The sequence below is a fragment of the Zeus faber genome, assembly GCF_960531495.2.
Source record: "Zeus faber genome assembly, chromosome: 18".
Taxonomy (NCBI): domain Eukaryota; kingdom Metazoa; phylum Chordata; class Actinopteri; order Zeiformes; family Zeidae; genus Zeus; species Zeus faber.
In genome coordinates this window covers 27,297,475-27,321,375 of record NC_137210.1, presented here as the reverse complement: position 1 = coordinate 27,321,375, position 23,901 = coordinate 27,297,475, and the positions used below count along the sequence as shown (strand labels likewise).

General features: G+C 44.4%; 2 protein-coding genes across 2 annotated transcripts in view; both read left to right on the top strand.

The window, feature by feature from the left end:
• Positions 1-306: 306 nt before the first annotated feature.
• On the top strand, positions 307-6,547 carry LOC307243968 (radial spoke head 1 homolog; the record flags this gene model as incomplete). The annotated part of the gene is made up of 7 exons (XM_080018938.1): positions 307-360; positions 943-1,056; positions 1,742-1,847; positions 2,624-2,714; positions 3,619-3,754; positions 4,887-5,051; positions 6,404-6,547. 7 exons carry the CDS (start codon positions 307-309, stop codon positions 6,545-6,547), a joined length of 810 nt encoding a protein of 269 aa, XP_079875064.1.
• A 4,241-nt stretch (positions 6,548-10,788) lies between these two features.
• Positions 10,789-23,901, top strand: part of rrp1 (ribosomal RNA processing 1) — a 29,049-nt gene continuing 15,936 nt past the window's right edge. Inside the window, exons 1-7 of the mRNA XM_080019328.1 lie at positions 10,789-10,957; positions 12,051-12,133; positions 14,490-14,547; positions 15,431-15,516; positions 16,964-17,025; positions 21,668-21,797; positions 23,268-23,332. Of these exons, the coding sequence (XP_079875454.1) occupies positions 10,831-10,957; positions 12,051-12,133; positions 14,490-14,547; positions 15,431-15,516; positions 16,964-17,025; positions 21,668-21,797; positions 23,268-23,332 (611 nt within the window). The 5' untranslated portion in view covers positions 10,789-10,830. The remainder of the gene's footprint in view (positions 10,958-12,050; positions 12,134-14,489; positions 14,548-15,430; positions 15,517-16,963; positions 17,026-21,667; positions 21,798-23,267; positions 23,333-23,901) is intronic.

The following is a 23,901-nucleotide window of genomic DNA, read 5'->3' as shown; positions in this document are numbered from 1 at the left end:
TCATATTTGCATGGACCGGCGCAGTACCATGACACGTCACAGTGACGTCATCGTAACGCGATCCAGGCGCCAACGGCCGGCGAGCGCCCCGTCCATCGCCATGGCAACGCCAAACAACGCGCGCTTGTGTGTGTGTGTGTGTGTGTGTGTGTGTGAGCGTCTAGTGAGCAGCCACACCACTTATTCAACTTTTTTAGTTACATCCAAGAAGTGAACCACTAACAACAAAACATATAGAAATATTATTATTATTATTATTATTATTATTATTATTATTATTATTATTAATAATAATATCAAAGCAGCATGTCAGATTCAGAGGAGGACAAGGACTTGGATGAGGATCACAATGACCTCGGGGTGAGTGGTTGCATTCAGGATTTAAGATTCAATATTTAAGACTCGTCATTTGTTGCATGCATGACACTAAAATAAATCATATCATAATAAAAAACCGATATCACCGAAATCAAAAATATATGGCAAGAAAATATATGCATGTATTTCTATATGTATGTGTATTGTGTGTGCACGTGCGTGTGTTAGCGCTGCAACGATGAGTCAGTTAATCGATTAGTTGGCAACTGTTAAATTAATCGCCAACTATATTGATCATCGATTAATCGCTTTGAGTTCATTTTTAAGAAAAACATTTCCAAATCCTCTCATCCTGGCTTCTTGGACGTGAATGCTTTTCGCTGTCTTTTCGTCTCGTACTGAATATCTTTGGGGTTGGGGACAAAACAAAGAGATTTGAGGAGGTCGCCCCGGGCTCGGCGAGACAGCGACCAACTGCCTTTCCCGCACTTCCTTGCGTTGTGTGGACGGAACAACTAATCGGTTAATCGAGAAAATAATCAAGGGATTCATCGACAATGACAATAATCCTCAGTTGTGTGCGTGCGCGTCTGACTCCCCGATGTGTTTCTTCCTCGGCCCCAGGAGTACGAGGGCGACAGGAACGAGGCGGGGGAGAGGCATGGAGCTGGGAAAGCTGTTCTTCCCAACGGAGACACTTACCACGGCCAGTACGAGAACGGCAAGCGGTCCGGACAGGTGAGGAGGACCGCCGCTGATCCGGCTGCGCCAGGGAAGGGAACGTATCTCGTGATATCTGCAACTGTTTCGGAAAACGTGCAATTAAAGCCGTTGCAGAAAGAGGCTTATCCTTCAATATATACTGTGTTTTTGTTTTTTTTTGCCATCTTCTATTGGAAACAAATGCGAAAAAGGAAACCGACCGTAAAATATGCATCACCGCTCTGGCATTGAACACAGCGATAGAAAGAAACTTTGATATACATACTGTACATACATACATACTGTACATACATACTGGGGATGGTAGCTCAGGAGGTAGAGCTGGTGGTCTAGTGATCTAGAGGTTGCTGGTTGGATCCCAGGCTCCTCCTGCTAGCATGCTGTAGTGTCCTTGAGCAAGACACTTAACCCCTAATTGCTCCTGATGGCTGCGTCCGTCGGTGTTTGAATAATTGTAAGTGGCTTTGGATAAAAGCGTCTGATCTATGACTAAATGTAAATGTAATGTAAATACTGTAGCTATTTTGGCAACTTCTTTGCTGTAAATTCAGATGCCGTAAACTCCCAAGTCAAACAACCAAACACCTAAAATCAATGTGTTTGTAGCGCGACGGTTCCCGATGAAACCACTGTTTCATTCTCTCTTCGCACCATCGACGCTCGGCCCCGGTCACTCCCGGCCCGTGTGTGTGTTCCGCAGGGGACGTACCGCTTTAAGAACAGCGCCAGGTACATCGGGGACTACAAGCAGAACCTGAAACACGGCCAGGGAACCTTCTTCTACCCGGACGGATCCAAGTACCAAGGTAGCGGCGGCGACATTTGCTCCCCCCGGGCAGAGCGCCGCCTCCCCCGGGCTCCGGTAAAGGACGCGGGTTCCGCTTCCCGGCACCGCAGCGGGACGAGCTCAAAATTGCGCTCGTTCAGCTGCAGCCTTCAAGTGAAACCTGCGTTCGCTCTGTTCCCGTTGACGTGTTGCGCCAAATTAGTCACAAATGGGGTCTGGTTTTAAAGCGGGCACCGACCGGGCCCCCGGGCTGGGCCCCCGAGGCCCAGGCTCTCCGCACTTCGGGGCGGGTGGTCCTGGACCGAGGTCCGTGCCGGCTCAGGTCCAGGACCGGGGGCCACCACCCGCCCCGAAGTGCGGAGAGCCTGGGCCTCGGGGGCCCAGCTCGGGGGCCCGCCTCTGGTCCGATTGGCCCCAAACTATGAACAGACCTGCCTCGTTAGAGGATCACGCCGCATTTCACATTTGAGTGCACGGTGCCATGTTACCAGGCGTGTCATCAAACCAAAAAAGCTGCCTTTTTAAAACCCCTCAGATATTTCAGACCCCCATTTGTGACAAGCTTGGGGCCACACCTTATTGGAAACACTCGTTCAGACGCTATGCAAAATGGCACCTTTAATTTCATGACGCCGCTGAACAAACCGCTGAACAGCGCTGACAACTATGAACCGTGGTCGCCATTCCTTACACCGGGGACGGCGACCTCGATGCGCGATGGACGCCCGCTCCTCGAACCTCTTCCTCAGGCTTCCTTCGCTCTCTCCCTCCCTCCCTCCGCCGGTTCCCCGCCAGGCTCCTGGGTGGACGACCTGCGCCAGGGCCACGGTGTCTACACGTACCCAAACGGAGACCACTACGACGGGGAGTGGCACCAGCACGTCAGGTGCGTCCTGGGGTTCACCTGAACGCACGTCTGCCCAAGTGGGGGGACGTCAATTTTTTCCCAAAATGAAAGTATATCTTTGGTTCATCAAGTGTGTTAAAAGTGTATTTCCGGCAGACAACTTTTTGTCGAGCACGGACACCTAGTGAGCCGGGAATACAGGAGTGATCAGTACGAATCCCCCGCCTTCCGTTGGATGGAGGAGCGGAGCCCAACAGGTGGAGGCGGGGGGGGGGGGGGGGGCGGAGGTGGCGCTGCAGAGCGGGCGGGGCAGGAGGGGCCGGCCGCTAAAATGGGCCGGCCCATATAAGGGGTGGGAAGCGTGTGGCGCCGTCGAGTTGTCTGACGGGACCAGCTGCGCCTCATTTCTACCCATTTGTACTTTTTGGGAGTACACCCGATGTGTTTTTTTGTCGTACGTTTTTTGTCGTTTTCTTTCACGTACTCGTTCATAGTACAGCTTTAGTATGTTAGTCGTTAATATGCTGTGATAAACACAGTATCGAAAAATGAACCAAACCTAAGCCGTACTTTAGTATACTTTAGTAAAACTAGTATACTAGTTAAAACACACTTATTTTGCTTGTTGAAAGTAAAATATATGAAATGTATCTTAACACACGATGTACAATTTATGTGGTTCCAATTTAATACCATTTTAGTACATTAATTGTGAAGTCATAAAGAGATGACAAAATATCAAAACATAAGTATACTTTCAGACAACACACTTATATACTATATACTTTTGGCTCGGGTAACCCTTCAGGCACAAAACCAAACCCTCTGTTCTTTCTTAATTTTCTGACACAGAAGTAGGGAAATCCAAGCAGCTCAGTGTGGGGCTTTTAATTACCCAATAAATAAAATGGGTCCGGCGCGTAATTCCGTGGTGCGTTGACAGACACGGCCAGGGGACGTACTCCTACCAGGACACGGGCTCAAAGTACCGCGGGTCCTGGGTGAAGGGTGCCATGGACCTGAGTGGAGAGCTGCTCCACGCCAACCACAAGTTCCAGGGCCAATTCACCAACAACCTGGTGAGTCCCCACATCGACACTGATCGTATGACCGTACATATTTATATTTTGTACCCATGGTCATATCGCTAACCGTACTGACGCTTCACCCCTCGTGCATAGAATCCCTTTTCAGTATATTTCTTGTATATTTGGCAATTCTTTTATTACGGTGGAAGCCGCTTGTAATGATCACGGTCAAAAAGCTTGGAATCATTCCAGTGCAAATGCTGTTTAAATCATTTTCCTCTAGTAATCCAGTGGTGCGCTTACTGTGTTATTCTGGGTCTTTCCATACGCGAGGACCTATGGAGAAAAAAAAAAGAACTACGGTAATTCTCTATATTTTTTTATCCTCCGCCTCGCGGTCACCCGTCTGCAGGGGCTTGCCGGTGCTACAGCCCGTCTGAAATGTATTTAAGATTGATACTTGGTAAAACAGGTGTAGAGCAGTGCTGCAAATGTGTAATGGAGAGGGAGTCGTCTCCGCTGCGCGTCCCTGTTTGCCCGTTTCTGCAAAATAAAAAACAATAAAAACAAGTGTTTTTTTTATTTATTTTCCTAACTGAACAAAACTAAAAGAAAATCCCTGTGCGTCCCGTGTCCGGCTCTGCAGAGCAATCGATACCATGAGATGGTAATCTGCATGAGAAATAAAAATAAAAAAAGAAAAACAATTCCATTGTAATAATCTTTCGCTTCTAGGGATCAATTTGACCCGGTCAGATGTGATCACTTTAAGAGGTTTCCACTGTGTTATTATTATTATTATTATTATTATTATTATTATTATTATTATTATTATTATTATTATTATTATTAGATATATTTTTGGGGCAATTTTGGCTATATTTGCACATTTGGCTATTCTTGTTTTATGTTTTCAATTAAACTTTTTATGCAAATTGTCTGTTCAGCAATGAATCAATCTTCGCCAGGACAAATTCCCCATATATGACAATGTTCTTGGCGCAATAAATGGCTTCTGATTCTGATTCGGAATATTTCACATCTCATATAATTACTGGTGTAAATATTTCCTAGAAAATATGGAACATAGAATCAGAGGTGCGCTGTATGGTGCGATGGTCTGGAGCTGCAAAGTCCTTTATTTTCCGCCTGAGAGCAGAAGGATCCTGTCCCTGTCTTTCAGCCGCTGGGTCCTGGGAAGTACGTGTTTGACAACGGCTGCGAGCAGCACGGCGAATTCGAGCTGATGGAGCAGGTGACCCACACCCACACCCCCACCTCCCGTGTCAACAAACGTCCCCGCCTCCGGAGCTCACATCCCTCGCTGTGCGGCTCCGTGGAATACTCCGTGCTGATTGGTCGATAGCAGCCGTCGGCGGTCATTGTTCGCAAACAACCGCCCGCTGACTGCTGCTATTAACTAATCGGCATCGAGTTAATCTGTCATTGACCGTTGTCACGGGCGACCGCTTCTCCGTCCGGTTTTGCATTCCTTGTTCCTCGCCGCCTACTCTGCGACACTGACACTGGCTGGTGGCGCCATCTAGTGATGCTGCATAGGAACTCCGATGCACTTGGAGAGATGGGTGCCGATCTGACCGATTTCACATTAATGACAGTGAATGGGTTCGTCATATGTAGAACAAAGGTATTTTTATCGGGAGTATATTTTTCATAGTGTCTTTTTAATAGTGCAAGCTCTTAAACTAGGCTTACTAGTTATAAAATAATTTCCAGTTCATATTCCGTCTCAAAATATTCTTTTATCTTCTAGGTAGCTGTGTAATAAGTATAATGTGCAGCCAGAGGGATGTTACTGGCTGTGCTATTCTTGTCCAGCGCTGTGCAGTGTACGCTGCTGCTGGGCGCCATCCTTGCATGCCTGCAGATTTGGGCATGGGTTGGCTTTTATATTTAAATCTCCCCTTGGACCGGTTCCTCCTTATATCTATGCACATACATGTGTAAAAATGTAAAAATAAAAATCAATATGACCCGCGCTCTCGCGATATTCTCCAGATGTTTGTCCCCGGAGTTAGCTCAAAATTGGGCAAAAAAAACAAGCTTTTAAACACGCTGGAGTGATGTAGAGAAGAACCTGAAATTGCCTTTTTAGATTGCAATTTAAATTGCAATTTAAGTCCATTTTGAAGGATCGTCAAAACAGCCCTCTCGGTCGATGCGATTGCTCCGAGATTTTCACTGGAAACCGCTTCATAAAATCTGTGCCTGTTCATGCATCATAACTGGGTTTTTGTCCTGGACCCTGTGTTGCATTTTAACTGCATTTTGTGTTCACTCGTTTGTAGTGTGCGACAGTTGTATATGTCGGTTATATGTCTGTGTTTAGTGTTGTAACAATGTTTTTCGCCGATCTTTTGGCCAGGTCACTATTAAAAAAAGGGATTTTGAACTTTTTACCTGGTTGGGACTTTTTACCCGGTTCACTAAAAAAGTGAGGGTTATTATCGCAAAATAACCCCCTTCGGAGTGATGACAATACCTGATCACCCAGTCGGGGGTTATTTTGCGGTAATTGCCGGCTGCGCAACATCCCTGCCCTAATGAATGTTCTTTCCGCTGCTTTTCAAAGCTTTTTTTGGGGTGAACAGATGAAAAGATGAACGATCAGGGAAATTGAATGAGATTAACAGAAATAAACAGGTGGAACGTGACCTCTGCCAACCCCTCTGACCGAAGCTCCAGCAGGCGGCGGACGGGGAGAGCCGCGAAGGTCCAAGGGGCCCCAAGTCCAAGCCCCGGGGTCCGGGGGACGGCTACTTCACCTCCACGGGTTATGAAGAGGAGGTGCTGTCCACGCCTCCCAACCGGAGGGGTTGGTAGTTCGTCCGGGTTCAGAAAGTCCAAAGTCCTCGCCGCTGCTCGGAGCGTGTGGGTTTTCCTGCTCGCCATCAAACCCAGAGCCCCAGCTAACCTGTGTGTGGTTGGGGCGAGCACATGGCATGGCTTCCGGACTTTCTGGACCCGGGGTCTCCCTCCTGGACCTCCGTTCCGGCCTGTCGTTGTGGTGTTTTGCTTGATTTAAAAACGCCACGCCAGTGTTGCATGATGGTGGCGTTTGGGTGGAGCATGTCTTTCCATTCAACCGATGCTGTTCATTCTGCTGCCGTGGGGTCAGGGATTTGTTTGGTAATGGGACCATGTATGGCAAAATACTGTATATGACACAGGATCAATACATAGTGTGGGCGTGGCTTCTATGGTCGTGCGGTTGCAGTGAGCTGTGCACACGTTAACACATTTACATCAGTATACACTGAAATATGAGTTTTACTGGTATTGTGGTGTCTCTTTGGATGCTACGTATCTTAGCTTGGCTTTTGGGGTGTTTTTGTGCATGCTGTGCTGTTTTGCGCCGGTTTAGAGCAGGTCTTGTAATTCCGCACGGTCTAGTAGACACATAAACCAGTATCTCTCAGTCAGGGCTGAGTGTCGTGATGAGATGCTCTCCTCTTGAACTCCTCTTCCTCCCCTCCTCTTCATCCTCTCATCTCCGTCCTCTCCTCCTCCTCCCCTCCTCTTCATCCTCTCCTCTTCATCCTCTCCTCTTCATCCTCTCCTATTTCTCCCCTCCTCTTCCTCCCCATCTCTTCATCCTCTCCTCTTCCTCCCCTCCTCTTCATCCTCTCCTCTTCATCCTCTCCTCTTCCTCCCCTCCTCTTCCTCCCTTCCCCTTCATCCTCTCCTCTTCATCCTCTCCTCTTCCTCCCCTCCTCTTCCTCCCCTCCTCTTCATCCTCTCCTCCTCATCCTTTCCATCCTCTCCTCTTCATCCTCTCCTCTTCCTCCCCTCCTCTTCCTCCCCTCCTCTTCATCCTCTCCTCATCCTTTCCATCCTCTCCTCTTCATCCTCTCCTTTTCCTCCCCTCCTCTTCGTCCTCTCCTCTTCGTCCTCTCCTCTTCATCCTCTCCTCTTCCTCCCCTCCTCTTCATCCTCTCCTCATCCTTTCCATCCTCTCCTCTTCATCCTCTCCTCATCCTTTCCATCCTCTCCTCTTCATCCTCTCCTCTTCCTCCCCTCCTCTTCCTCCCCTCCTCTTCATCCTCTCCTCTTCGTCCTCTCCTCTTCATCCTCTCCTCTTCCTCCCCTCCTCTTCCTCCCCTCCTCTTCATCCTCTCCTCATCCTTTCCATCCTCTCCTCTTCATCCTCTCCTCATCCTTTCCATCCTCTCCTCTTCATCCTCTCCTCTTCCTCCCCTCCTCTTCCTCCCCTCCTCTTCATCCTCTCCTCTTCGTCCTCTCCTCTTCATCCTCTCCTCTTCCTCCCCTCCTCTTCCTCCCCTCCTCTTCATCCTCTCCTCATCCTTTCCATCCTCTCCTCTTCGCCAAGCAGGACGTTGCTGAAGTAGAGAAGGAGGAGCAGAACTACGCCGTCAGCCTCCGCTGGATCCCCAACTGTGTGACAGGCCCGACGAGCAACAAGCAGAGCCCAGGTCAATGTTTAACACACACACACACACACACACACACACACACACGCACACACACACACAAAGATTATCTGTCATGTTCACAGCATAGCATTATTTTGTTATTTTTTTATTATTTTTTATAAATTATTTTATTATTTTGCTTCAATGATAATTATTTTGAAAGTAAACCAAATAATTAGAAAAACAAAGTGTGTGTATAAAGCAACACACACACACACTTAAAAAACAACAACCTGTAAAGCAATCAACGTATGTATGCATTCAGAAATTTTATCGCTGTGTAATTAAATATGTTAAATATGTTTTGTGTGTGTGTCTCCCCCTCCCCCTCTCTCGCTCTCTGTCTATCTCGTTCTCTCTGTCTGTGTGTGTGTGTGTGTGTGTGTGTGTGTGTGTGTGTGTGTGTGTCTCTCTCTCTCTCTCTATCTGTGTGTGCGTGTGTGTCTCTCTATCTGTGTGTGTGTGTCTGTGTGTGTGTGTGTGTGTGTGTGTGTGTGTGTGTGTGTGTGTGTGTGTGTGTGTGTGTGTGTGTGTGTCTCTCTATCTGTGTGTGTGTGTGTGTGTGTGTGTGTGTCTCTCTCTATCTATTTGTGTGTGTGTGTGTGTGTATGTGTCCGTGTGTGTATGTGTGTGTGTGTGTGTGTTTATGTGTGTGTGTGTGTCTATCTCTGTGTGCGTATCTCTCTCTATATGTATCTGAGTGTGTGTGTGGGTGCGTGCATGTGTGTGTGTGTCTCTCTATGTGTGTGTGTGTCTCTCTGTGTGTGTCTCTCTCTCTCGCGCTCTCTCTAGCTATGTGGGTGTGTGTGTGTGTGTGTGTCTCTCTCTCGCTCTGTGTGTGTGTGTGTGTGTGTGTGTGTGTGTGCGCATGTGTGTGTGTGTGTGTGTGCGTGTGTGTGTCTTTTGACAGGTTCGTAAGCAGATGCAACCAGACCTTAATCTTTGGGAAGTTAAATCCACAATCCATTTTGTTAAAAGAACGTGTTTCCATCTCCACATGTAATCTTAATGTTTTCACAGTTCAGAAGATTTACGTCTCGGAGAAAATGTCTGTGTTTATAAAACAATGATTATAATATACAGAGCCTTGGAAAAATACAATACAATAAAATGTGAATTTTATGATGCTGACCATGTGGTGGTTTTCTGGGTGACAATGCTGCGTTCCAAAGGAGACAGACCTCGAAAAACTCAACCTCCTTCAGGGAAAAGAGCAAAGGAACGGCGCTTTAAATACAAATTTCGGTGCAGATCGCTCAGGTCCCAGTTTACCGAGATGACAGAACCTACGTCACAATAGGGTGCCACGCCATTGTTCCGACGGCCTATTATTACGAAACCACTGTAGTCCGAAAATGCCCCAATTGGACGTGTACGTAACCCTAACACTAACCATCTCTTATCTTATACCTAAAGTTAACCATCTCTAATCCGACATTGCTTGGAACAATGTGTCATTGAATCTTGAGTCGTGAATCAACACGGTTAACGGTGAACAAAGTTCCCTTTGCGTGGGTTTTTACTTATAAGACACGTCTAACTTCGATCTCAACTACTTTGTAGTCAGAGACGGGCATCCTTTCAAATACATGTATTGGAAATACGTATTTTAATTACTTTTTTGGTATTTTGTAAAAATAAATTTGATCCGAGTGAAAAACAAATAGATGTAATTTGTATCTAGATACATTTGGCCATAGTATTTTTGTATTTAAAATACTTAACAATGAAATGAGGATATCATATATTGATATGATGCTCTGACTGTTGAAGGTGGTGTGAGTTGCATGACTTGGTGCAGGTCATGACTTGTGTTTGTCTATCCCCCGGTCACTGCACAGTTTGAGGCCTGCATCTACTCTATTGGTCATTGGGAATCTATGTGCAAATGTCAAATTACAAAATAAAGCAAAGAAATATCACATTATTTTACGTGCCTTGAGAAAACAAGTGGGGGCGTGAAATACGAGAAGAAAAATGGTTGTGCTCAAAAACAACCAAAATGAAATGACTGAAGTGTGTGAAACATGTTCATTTAAACTAGAGGAAATGAAAAGGTTGAAGGTTTTATGGTTTTGCGGATAATGTTTGATAATTGTTGTTTATCCAGGACACTTTTCTGGGGTTTGCTTGTTTCCCTCGGCTACACAGCCCTACTGTCATCACATCCAGCTGCCTGTTTTGTGATGACTGACTTCATAGGAATGTTCATTTAAATAAAAAATGGAAATGTGCAAATGTTTTTTAATTAAAACGTGTTTTTTTTTTGTTTTTGTTTTTTTAATGTTGCTAGTGCAAGAACTGTTTTGGGCTTGTGATGGAGATAGCACCAGTTCATGGCAGCTTGCTTTATGTGTTGTTGTATTTTGAAATAGTATACTACATGTATTTTAATTAAATTAATTACATTTGCTCACACAAGTAATTTGTAATTAGTTTTTGATCCATTCAATGGGCATGTATTTGTACTTAGTATGTAGGTACTTTTCAGTGTACTCTTGCCCATCTCGTGTGTGTAGTTGCGGCGGAACGCCCGACCCCCGAGCTGCACCACAACGCAGCACAGCTCCCGCACGTCTGTGGCACGTCATCAACCCGCGCCGCAGGAGCAGCGTGCGTCGAAGGGGAAAGCGAAGAAGACGACGACGCGTTTCCACGTGAGTCGGCGGGAACATGGCGCCGCCACCCGAGCCCGAGGTCCAGTTCGCCCAGAGGTTAGCGTCCAACGAGAAGCCCCTTCGGACCAGGGCCATAAAGAAGCTGAGGAAATACATCAACGTCCGGTCGCAGAGAGCCCAGGGTAAATAGCCCCGCGCTAGCACACCCGCTAGCCTTCCCGGAGCCCCGAGCCGGGACACGCGGCTCCGAGTGGTTTCATCTCCGCGGGGTCACGGTGCTGGGGGGCGGTTTCGACCGGACAGCGTGGACCGGAGCGTTCTCTCGTGTGCGGGGAATAAGGCCTCAGTACACCGCGCTCCGTATGTAAGAACGGCAGCGCACACATGGCGAGCATCAGCTTGCGTCCCACGTTCCGTCGTCTGGTCTCCTGCTGTAGCACCAGGGGTGGAAGAAGCATCCAGAACTCTAGAAGTACCACGTTGACTTTTCTACCGAAGTAAAAGTGGTAAAGTACTTGCTCTTAAAGCACTAAAGTACTTGTGCTAAGTACAGTTGAGTCTCTTTCTACACATTACTCTGATTAAAAACAAAGTGTCAGTATTCTGTAAGGATATGGACCTGTTGAACCATTGATCAGCACTTGGATAGATCCTGTACCTGACTTTGAGATATATATATATATATATATATATATATATATATACACACACACACATCAATCCTGATATATATGTTTAAACGTAAGTGTGTTAGAAATGTATTATATACATAGATGGATAGATATTTGGTTTCGAGATACAGTGTTGGGAGTCCCCAAACCCGAATATGCTTAAGTACTAGAAAAATTTATTTGTGTATTTGTACTTTCTTAGACACTTCCCACCGCTGTTTGTTTTTAGTGTTTATTAACATGTGTACTTGATTTGAGCTGGTTCATGTATTTACCTGTTACAGGTAAAGTCCCTCACTTCACTGTCACTTGTCAAGTAGATTCTCATCAATATCCTTTTGTTATTTTTTTTCCCCAACATGAATTTGCTGAATCTGTTGACATGTTGACATATATTTAACAATTATTTTGCACAATTGCAACACAACCTTTTCAATGAGTACAGTAAATATTTAACAGCTCCGTGTTGCAAACTTGCAGCAGGAAATACATGTAACCATATAATGAGCAATACGACATACTACATCAGGGAGCGGCCATGACCATCACAGGTAGATAACATTGTATCTCAGCTCATATAGTGTGTGTTTTGTCCTGTGTGCAGGTGGATTCACCAGTGACGAGCTGCTCAAGCTGTGGAAGGGTCTGTTCTACTGCCTCTGGATGCAGGACAAGCCGCTCCTCCAGGTACGGCACTTGGGCCTAACATCACTGCAGTGTTGGGACTCCCGCATCCACTATTGGGGCGTGTTTTCTCCCGACCGGCACTGCCTTATAACCACATAGAATCAGAGGGAAGCAGCTGCTTTCCGAGCGTCTTGCTTGTGGTTTCACAGCTCAACTTTCAGAAAATCTCAAATATGCATAGTTATTATTTTTTTCACTCAATTATCTGAGCTATCAGGACGATGAAATTGCTGTGTACCTCGTCATTTAGCAGACGCGTTTGTCCAAAGCGACATACAATTATTTATACACCGATGGACGCTGCCATCGGGAGCCATTACGGGTTAGGTGTTTTGCTCAAGGACACTTCAGCTTGTTAGCATGAGGAGCCGGGGAACAAACCGGCAACCTTTAGATTACCTGATGACCCGCTCTACCTCCATGAGCTGCTGCCCATAAAACATTGCTTTCAATGGAGATGCTACTTTTGAGCTATCGAAGGGAGATGGAAAGATGTTGTCTACAACAAAAACGGAGACAAATTATAAAGAGCCAGTTGAACAGTTAAAATCAGCCTCCTCCTTCCAGGGTTAAATGTTGATTTAATACTTGTTGGGAGGATCCAGTATCCGCACAGAAAGTTAAGAGGGTGGAGTCGTATTACACAGAAAAGAGCTTTGGAAGAAAGAGAACAATTGGTGCTTGATTGCGTCTGGTGAACTTTTTTGTAGTATGAGTTATTTTTGTAACCAAACCTTTTTGTTGGTCTGTTTTTCACTAAAAGTACTTGAAGGTTATTGAGGCTCTGAGGAAAATGTCAACGGCACCGACATTTCACTCCGTGTCAGAATAAGTGAATGACCTTCCCGGGGCTGATGCTCATGTGGAACTCGCTCACTATATCAGCCTCTCTCATTGGAGAATAAGGTCACTTTGGAGAACATGCCAAATCGTTTCTACTAGGGTTTTTGATCATTTAAATGTATTATTCCATTGTGTAGGAATACTTGCACTGCCGTTCTTCACTCGACTTTGTTGCTGAATCATACAGGCATGTGTCAGATTCACTTTGTAATTTTTTTTTTTTTTTATGTTTTTTGCCTTTTAAGCTTTTATTTTTTATCTACCTGATCTCCTTTTACTTGTCTGCCTGATCTGCTTTCACTTTAACTTTCTTCTAGTATGAATTGTCATTGTTTTAGATTTGATTGATTGTACAATGCTTTGAGTTCTGGGAAAAGCACTTCATAAATACAATGTATTATTATAATGATGATTTCATCCATTATGACAGTCCTCCACTCAGAAACTCAAGGAGAAAATGAATCAATACAATAATAGTGTCTGCTTATGAAATGATGAAAGCAGTATTTGCTGATATTTGGATGCAAATATCCCCCCTTTGTTGGCGACATAATGGCTGTTGGATATTTCACACAATATAAAAGTCTGCTAAGGTTTTTTTTTTCTTTTCTTCCAAAAAGCTCATTTGGCTGGAGATCGAGCGATGCCTGCACTCACAAGGCCGATAAACAAAATGTCTGCAGACTCATGTTGTCAAAAATATAGATTTTCCTATACATATCAATTCTGAATATTTGCAACGGTTTCAATATTCATTTTCCACATTATCAAGATATTGTAAGAAAACAGGAGTGCTGTTTGGGGATACTTCACATTTGAGGCCAAACGTATACCCTACCTCCAGACAGCTGCATGGTGGGTGCGTTCCGGTGGCGATTTTCCTGGTTTATTTTTGTCTGTTTCCTAACTTGTATGAAACAACATTTTGTGTAAACAAAACACGGCTCTAGTTGCTTTCCATTGCTATGGGACTTAATTTAGTAAAAACTTTTTTTTTTTTTTAATTTTAAATTTCTTTTTTTTTTTTTTTTTTTGGAAATACTTGATCCTGCACTTCTGCAACTGGCAGATTCTAGTTTTCTTTTACAAAGTATAGTTTTTTTTGATTACCTGTGGACATTTATTTTGTTTATACATTTTTATTGAAAATAAGTGCACTGCAGAGGCAATGCAGACAATAACATTACTGTTAAATGTTGATTTTTAAGTTCGGCAGTTGAATCTCATTTGTTATTATTAAATTGTTGTATTTTATCACATGCAAAAAAACATGATATCGGCATTATGCCATCGGCCTCCCTGCTCTCTAAATATCAAGCATCGGTCATTGAAAAACCCATATCGGTCCCCCACTCGTATATAATTCATATATTTTTAAAAAGGGAAAACAAAAATAGCACTTTACCTTCAGATGACTTATATACTGCTGCTCAGCCGTAGCTCTAACAGAACAAACCACATTTTTGTTGTCTGATGTTTGATCTATGCGTCCATGTTTGATTTTTACTTCCAGGAAGAGCTTTCAAACCAGATCTCCGGCCTTTTGCACAACTTCCAGAGCGTGGATGGACGTAAGTAGCACTCACCCAAAGTCACTTGGATTATTTTCATGATGAGAGAGCTGTTATAGGTCGCCTGTTGTACCAAACTGTCAGGCCTACCGCGGCCCGGTGGTTGGTTTGGCAAGGCCTGATCAGAACAATTTGAAATCAAATTGAAAACAAACACGAGGGAATACTGTTTTTATTGAAGATGTTTTTATCTATAAGTCTTATCTATTGCCCCTCCCACACATAGTTTCCGGTAAATTACAGGGGTAACCTTTTTGGCACCGCTAGTGAGTTTCGCCATCCACCAATGCTGCTACATTCTGGAAAATCTCCGTCTTGCGCCTTTTCACACATGCCACGACAAATGCTGGAGTAGATGGGGCAAGGGGCAGTCTAGCAGAAGTCACCCGGTGCTCTCCCGGTCTGCACCCCCCGCACCCGGGGAGCGACAGACGGAACGGCAGAGCACACGGAGTGACACGCCCACAAAGAGGATGTATGTGGACGTAGCACACAAATTATAATAAGTATGCCTATGAAATGAATCCTGAAATAAATAAACGGGGCAATGGATGTATAAATCAATGTAAATATATAAATGAAATAAACGCCCGACAGACCTGTATTTATTTTCCTCTGTGTGTAACGGAGAAACCCACCCTCCGTGAGCAGTCATTTTCTCACCCCTCCGTGATAAGGTTGAGAACCCCTGTGTAGATCATAGGAGGTAACGTGAAATGGAATTGATGCTATACCCTTCGCAAATGTCATTTTCGTAAAGCACTCAGGATGTTTTGTTTTTTATTGCTAACAAAAAGTAAAGTACATGACCATTGGTGGCGTGTTGGACACACCCAACCCATCTTCCTCGTCTTGATTCCGGTGTCTTGTGGTTGGTCTGTAGAGTTCCTGTATCTGGAGGCGTTCCTGCAGACAATCAAGAGGGAATGGACCGGCATCGACCGGCTGCGGATGGACAAGTTCTACCAGGTTGGTACGAGCGGAAAGCAGAACTTCCTGAGAAACAAAGGCCTCTGGACAAGAATGGAAAGGAGGGAGCTATGGTGGGCGCAATTGGCGCACCTGCCTCCCTCTCCGCCGGTACCAAAGAAGCAGGTGCCAGCGATGGGGAGCTCGCGATCGGATTTGGTGTGGCAGGACAGCGTGTTTTTATTTTCCTCTCCATATGGAAGAAGCCGTGCGTAATGGGGAAACTTTCTCCGTGATACTTTCTGCGGGACATGTGCTCCTGGCAGATCCCGGAACACCTGTAGAGTCCGGACGGAACCTCTTCCAGAACACTGCCTCTTGTTTGTTGTTGTTATTGTTGTTGTTTTTTAATTTCAAATTATTTTTTACCTTTTAATTTAATCAGCATAAAGCTATCCCTGAGTGCACAGAGCGGCGCACAGACAGAACTCATTCACTTGCGTGCATAAAGAGGATGTACAGTATGTGGCCGTGTACGCGCAACATCTTTATAAAAAAGAATAAATTACTGCCAAAAACCTTTTTTTTTTTTTTTTTTTTTTTTTTTTCCTTCTTTCGACCGTTCAATTTCAGATTGTCAATAACAAGGCATCAAGGCAAATCACTGTCAATATTTCTCTGATGGAGGGTTTTTTTTTTTTTTATAAATGAACTATTCAGTAGTTGAATGAATGTTATTCATATCAATTCGTCTAATGTCATCATAATCCGTAGGCCTGGCCTACAGTAAAGAGCCGTTTGTATGTTCACTGTCCATTTTTGTGTCATTATAGAATGATTTTGTGCTTGTAATGAATAGGGATCAGTGGTACACGGTATGTTATGCCCCCTCCGGTTCAATACATCATGTTAACTGCGGTATCATAGAAGTCCACTGGACGTGTTGGCCAAGCATATGAGTGCAGTGTGCAGTAAGGGCTGCTTCCTATTGAATCCACTGTTGCAATGCCATCGGCCATGTCAGCCGCAGGGGGTCCGCATGGAGGCGCTTTTCAATTGAAACACAATATGAAACTACATTGATATGTTTTTGTAAAGCGTACTATTAATCAAGGTGTCAGTCGCAAAATTACCCCCTGGGATGGCTGTGTCCCTAAGAGAGAGTCAGGGAGAAAGTGTCCCTGTTACACACGGTTTCGTTCCATAAGGAGACATAAAATAAAAACACTGTTTTGGTGTGTCGATTGCGGGCACCACATCATTGGCGTGCACTTCGCTGGTACATGGATTGTCAGTGCCATCAGAGATGGAGTCAGGTGTGATTTTGCGCCCCAAACGCTCCCTCTCCACGCTCCCCTCGGGATAGCTCCCTATGTCGGTCTCACCTAAAGAAAGAGCCAGCCCTGCTAGTGATTTATGGCATACTAATATGACATTGTTTACCCCCTTTTTAACTTTTTAAAATGTTTAAAAATGTATTCGTAATGTTTGTTTCTGTGTCTGGCAGCTCACCAGGTTCATGTTCAGGCAGACGTTGGAGATGCTGAAGAAGAAAGACTGGGACTCCGGGTAAATATTAAAACCAAAATCTAGCTCAACCTCTTGGTGTTTCCTCCCATTTTAAATATGTCCCCAACATCCAAGTGTGTCTGAAAATCCTGAGGCCTGTGAAATACTCTATGCAAGCTGCAATACGCACACATATTTTGCCTACATACCATACGGAATGTATTCCGTATTTCTCAATCGCCACCGAAAATAAATTAATTCAAGATGGTCAGTGCATCCTTTTATATACTGCAAGAGTGCAAGATGAGGAATATTAAGGGTGCTGCGATTGAATGGCCGATCTTCGTTCCTAAATGGTGCGATTGGTATAAAGGCTGATCAGATGAAGCAGAACATGTGAGAATTTCCCTTCCTGGTTATGCACGGCAGTATTTCCATAGCTTGATTTATTTGTGCCCGGCACACATACATTTTTCACAATTAAAAATAAATTCCGAGTGGAGCTGCGCTCAGCTCACAAACCTCTCTCTCTCCTTCTCTCGTCTGAATAGCTCCTCCTCCGTGCACACCAGAGCTCAGATTAGGCTATTTATCAGTCAAGTAATAACCAGTTGTTTGAATGACAAGACCTTTCAGAATGATGTGCCGGATCTTACTGAATTGCTAACCTCCTCTCACAAAAGACATGAGTGTGGTGCCGTAGGCAGAGAAAACCCGGCACTTTACGAATCCTGACCTTTGATTGACTGGTGATTAGAACATAATTGACTGAAGGAATGAACAATCGGGCTGAATTAGAGAAATTTGAATTAAATCTCTTCGGAATTACAGAAGTGTGGGAACGGGGGGGGAGATGGGCGTCACAGGCTCATGTTGAAATATTATTACATTAAATAAGAATGTTATAATAAATATAACATCCTTATTTATCACACTTAAAATAATATTACATGGCCATAACTGAAATTGGGAGTGGAGTTGTTTCTCCTCAGTGGGGCGGCGTACACGCCGTGGAGAGGATCCGCTGTCCGTTCTGGACAGCGGTGTAGGCAGATAATGTATTTATTTTAATTTCATTCCTATTTGTATGAAAAACACATCTGAGTTAAGGCGCTGTCTGCTTCACGGCCTAACAAAAAAAACCAACTAAATACGCTGCGTCCCATGCCCCGTCACGCACGTCTCCCCGTTGCTTTCCGTTGCTATGGGACTTCATTTAGTAAAAGCTGGATGTTTTTTTTTTTTTGTGTAAATAATAAATCCTGTACTCATGTTTATGGGGAGACTTTGATATGGCGGCGTGGGCGTGGCTTACGCGGAGGGCGTCAGTTGAGTAGGCGGTAGAGGTGTGGAAATTTGTCGCAATTTAAAGATGCATCGCAACATTGACTATTCTGCATCGATACAGTGATAGAACATAATTGGGCGATTGGAAATATAAGTGGCCGACATGAAGAGGAAAAAAACCCGGACCCTGCCATTAATTTCTAATGAACAGATTTTATTGTTATCAAAATAACTGGCCACACAAAATTGAATTATCTCCATCGTGTTCGGGAAGCTCCAGTGACGAGGGAGATCAGGTGCTGGACCGGCCAATCAGAAGCCACGCTGCAGGACGTGCTGCGTGACCTAGACTGGGCCGTTTTTGCTCCACCCCCAATGATGTCAGAGTTCACAGAAGTGCCGTTGAGCTACATTGCCGAGCTGGAGAAATATGTGGCTCCCATGGTTACGGCGGGCGCATAGAACGCGCGCACCTCTGCTCGCGTCGGGAACATGGATGATTGCAAAGTGGCGTCTCCCCAACTGAGGCAGAGCTACCACCGCGGTGAATGCTAAGTTCCGCCACCGGAGGTGAGCCCACACTGAGACAGGTGAACACCAGGAAAGCAGCTGGTCCGGACATGTCCTGAAGACCCGTGCCGACCTTCTTCCCTCAGTGTTCACCATCATATCCAACCCCTCCCTGGCGCGAGCGTTGGTGCACATATGGAAAATTGGGGATGCGATACACTGAGAGGCATGGAGAATCGTTGACGGGTGAATCGTAATCGAATTTTGAGGCCGGCAAAGGTTCACACCTCTAGTAGGCGGTTCCTTCCATGTGGCTCAGGACACATTTGCGTTTACACTGCTCAAAGAATGGCCACGTGTGGCTTAGACCAGCTCCGAATGTGGTCTGAGCCATCGGCTCTCAAACTGCATTGAGGACGCAGTGGGTGCGTCCACACCTAACATTAGGACTTTCCACTTGTGATGGTCAACAGCGACGCTTGTCAGTGTGTAAACGGAGCATAAATCCAAAGCTGAGCCCCTCATGCTCGAGAGAGTGTGGAATATGTTGCACATGTTGCCTGACAATAAATAAACTGCTGTCAATTCATGATATTTTCCCATCTCTTAATTTCATGACCGTATGAATTTTTTCTTACCTTTTTTTTTTATTTTTTTTATTTTTGTCAGTCGGTGTGCATTACATTAACGGGATAAAAATGCACAGGGATAACATTCCAATGAGGGATTATAAATAAGGGGAATCGTAAAGATATTTTGTGTGAATCATCCACAAACATATGCAAACACGGCTCTTTGTGCGCCCTATCAAAATAAAACAACTAAAAACAGCTTGTGGATGCAGGGTTTCTGCAGGCCATTTAAAAAGTCTAAATCTCAATTTTTGGCCTGAAAATGTCTGAAATATGATTTTGACAGGTCTTAAATAGTGATTATTATGAAGTTCAGTGGAAGCAACGTTCCCACGGTGAACGTTCAGATATTTCCTAACCGGAAAATGTGGGTTGATAAAACCACCCGCGGCGCTCTGAATGCTCGAATGGCCGCTTACAACGGCGGTCTTGTATCCGGAAATATGGACAATGACAAAGCGGCGTTGTACAATCTGCGGGGGGCGGTGAAGGACGCAAAATGGACGTACAGGGACAGAGTGGAGCGACAGCTGGAGCAACGGTACGCCAGACGCTCATGGCAGGGCCCTTGGGACTATTACCAACTACAACAGCGGCTCCTCCCCAGCCACGAGTGTGGACGCCTCCTTAGCCCACGAACTGAGCTCCTTTTTTTGCGCAGTTTTAGTCTGGCAACAGTACCACTAGCTCGCCAGCTAATTGGAGTTACACTGCTGGGGATGAGCGCGCACTCTGTGTCTGAGCATGACGTCAGGAGGGCTCTGATGCGGGTGAACACCAGGAAAGCTGCGGGCCCAGATGGCATATCTGGGTGAGTACTGAAGACCTGTGCTAACCAGCTAGCCCCGGTGTTCACTAGGTTATTCAACGCCTCCCCGGCCAAGTCGGTGGTCCCGTCCTGCTTCAAGAGGTCCACCGTCGTTCCTGTCCCGACGATGGCCTCTCCTGCCTGCTTGAATGACTACCTTCCGGCGGCCCTCACCTCGGTGGTCATGAATTGCATTCATAATATTCTTAAGTCTTAAATTTAACTTATTGAAGAACTAATGCAGAAACCATGGCAACGCGCGTCTATTTCATTGCGTAGAGACTCTGTTTGCCTGATCAGCGTTACTGTGCCAGTTGAACAGCCGTCTATACCGTTTTAATTTCCAGTTTTGTGCGGACATTTCGAGTGCTACTTGTGGTGTTGCTTTTTAGTGTTTGTGGTTCACGCTGTTACATTTGAAGAGGACAGAGTGCGCGCAAATGGTGACATCGCTGCTGATCGGATGAATTTCCCCTCTGAATTTTTCTGTCCACAGATGAACGACCCTGTGTGAAATCTTTGAAGTCGTTTAGAAAATAAAACTCGATGTTACCCTTTCCATTATCGAGCATCAATGAAATATCGATTGAATCCAGTTTCACGATATATCGCCCAGCACTTATACAGCCCTAGAAATAATGAATATTTATTGGACACACAAGATATCCCCCATTTGTTTAATGGACTGTCCCTTCCCCTCGTGTGCGCCGTGCAAAGCTGAAGCGATGGGCGGAGCGACCGAAAAATGTGTTTCTCCAGAAGCCTTTAAACATAGGATGGAAGACAGTCAATGATGATAACTAAATAATGATTATTGTGGTGAGGACGTGGTGACAACACGTGAGCACGGCATTTGCCATTATCTTCACAGCCCTATGAAGAGACCAGATGTTTTCGCATCTCAGCATCTTATATTTGACAACCTCCATCAGTTGTTTTCCTCCCAATGTTATCACTGTTATGTTTATAATATTGGTGCTTTATTCTCCATTTTTCTTACAACAACGGCTGTATTTATGACAATGCTCCCAGAATACAAATGTTGTCCTGGTAGAATAAATCAGTTTGTTTTTATAAATGCTTTATTTTTCAATTCACTGATCATACATTTAGAGTGTAAAACATTTTCTGGTTGACATACAAAGTTGTTGTTTTTTTTTTCTTGAATTTGTTTCCACAGCGGGAGGGGGGTAGTATTCAGTGTGGAAAGTTGGACATTGTTGAATTCAGTTGAATCCCGATATATATCAGTTTTTTTCCTCCTTTTTTTTCTTTTTAACCCATTTTTTCTCCTTAATACTACCGAGGCGTTGAGTATGTAGGAGCCCTTACTCAACCACGCCTCAGGGCACAAGTCTTGCCGGTGTTTATCGTTTTTTTTGTTAGTTTTTTTAAGCACTGTATTTGCAACTCGGGCCTCTAGCTCATCCTGCATATCAAACAGATTTCTTCTGGTTTTCCTCAGTGTGGTGTCCAGGTTCCTGGAGACGCTGACCTCCCATCTCTTGCACAGCACCTCTTCGGCGCCCATTGGGCTCCAGCTCCACGTCCTGGACCTGTACCTGACCGAGCTGACCGCCGTCGGCGCAGCGGAGGTAAGAGGCGGACGATCTGAACCGTGGGTCGTCCCAGGACCATGCACAGGGGCTGATAAATCTATGTGGCGAGGACGTGCATTAAAATTACAGTTATTATTGCTCATGATATTGCAGTGCTGTGACACTTGCAGTCCACAGGTGTTACAAAAAAAGACTTTTCTAAATGCCTTTAGGATCCATAATTTAAATGTCCATCCTCTGATTTGAGGATCAACACACTATTTGGAAACAAGGATTCGAGATTCTCAAGTGCAAATTAATAAATATATTTTTTCTATGGAACAAGCTGTAACAACTATGCAAAATGAAATTTTGTCAATTGATAACTAAAATGAAAAATGCAAAGAATATATATTTGTATTTTTATACACAAAGGAGATTGCTTTCTCTTTAATGCTTTAAAGTTTCCTATTTCAATGCTCAGTTTGGTCGTCTGATCCACTAAACGCCACCCATCTGACTCTTGGCGGCGTGCAAAACAATCGCCACTTGTTTGCAAATGTCATTTAGGTGGATTTTAAATATTCCTAAAGCGACAACCCTCCACCTCAACAGTACTTTATTTTTTAAATAAATCTGTTTTCAGTTTAATCTGCTGTTGAGTTTATGGCTAATAGCGCCAACGTCCTCACAAATCCTCTTACGGAGAAGCAGAGCTGTTCCCTTTTCATCTCGTTTCATTACCCCACACCACCACGTCCAACCTTCCTCCACCTGAAGGCACCATTTACCTCCAACTCAACAAAGAAATGCCACTTTGACACTGACTCCCCTCCTGTGGTGTTTAAACTTCTCTATGTTATATAGATTATGTATAGATATTCTTCTCTCGCTCTCTGTCGTCTGTCTTTCTATCGTATTTAACTAACTATATATATCATCATATATACATCATATATTTGACTATTTATCAATTTTATCTTGTTTCCTAATTTTGGAAATTAAATAGTTACGTTCACTGTTTTATTGATCAGAATAATGCATTAAGCATGGCATATTAATGTCTTTTCACTATTTTTAATGGGCTTTATTGGCATGGGAAATCTGTTTCAAAACAGAAACATGCAAATGAGGAGTGAGAGAGAGGTCAGTGTCACTAAATATTTAACTATAACCGATAAGCAAAGAGAAAATTATAAACATTGCCATTAAAAATATATATATACAGATAAGCCCAACTCTCTTTTTTTCTCTTTTGTTTATGCAATTAAGATGGGGGTTTCCACAACCCCTCAGTTAATTAGAATACGATCCGAGTGGTAATATGCTCTGCGTTCCCGAGTCTCCCTTACTCAGTGAAGGGCTTTAAAACAAGAGAAATCGTGCTGTTTGCTGCCAGGCTGTTAATTAGTGGACTGGCTCAGGAGGATTAATTAGAAGGAAATTCAACATCAATTCAGCTGTAATCGTGTTATGTGTTCTATAACCAGACCTCATCCCCCTCCTCCTCCTCTCTCCGTTCTGCAGCTCACAGCCGAGCAGAACCTGAAGTTCATCGAGCCTTTTTGCAAAACGGCGGCAAAGACCAAGGAGTGAGTTGAGCTGCTGGCTGATTTCATTGTTTAATATAGATATTGTATTACACATTATGAGACTATATATCATTTGGGGATTTAGTTAATCGCAACAATAGGGTGTTGTTAAATGTTGTCAAATGTTGACTGATGTTCGACTACAGTAGATGTTCTAATCAGTGGCCTTAACATCCACATTACTAATGATCGTTTCTCAAATATTTCCTCTGTGAATATCTTATGAAAGCAGCTAATAGTCTACTTCAAAATATCATCAGAAATGGTCCGTATTGAGATCATATCAACACCATTACCCACCAGCCGTGGAGCACCCAGCAGCAAACTTCCTGTTTCCAGCTGCACACGTACACTTCTGGTGTAATTCATAAAAATCCACATGTAGGACCAAACACAACAGTGATACCCTCAGCCCATTCAGGCCTGAGGGCTGAAACCCTTTTGTTCTTGGACAATTCCCTATTATTATTCTGGTTCTTCTCATAAATGTTTGCTCAATTTCCCGTGAGATGGAAATGCTAGCGACATGAAATTTGGCAAATGCAAAGTTATTCTTTTGCAAATGGTTC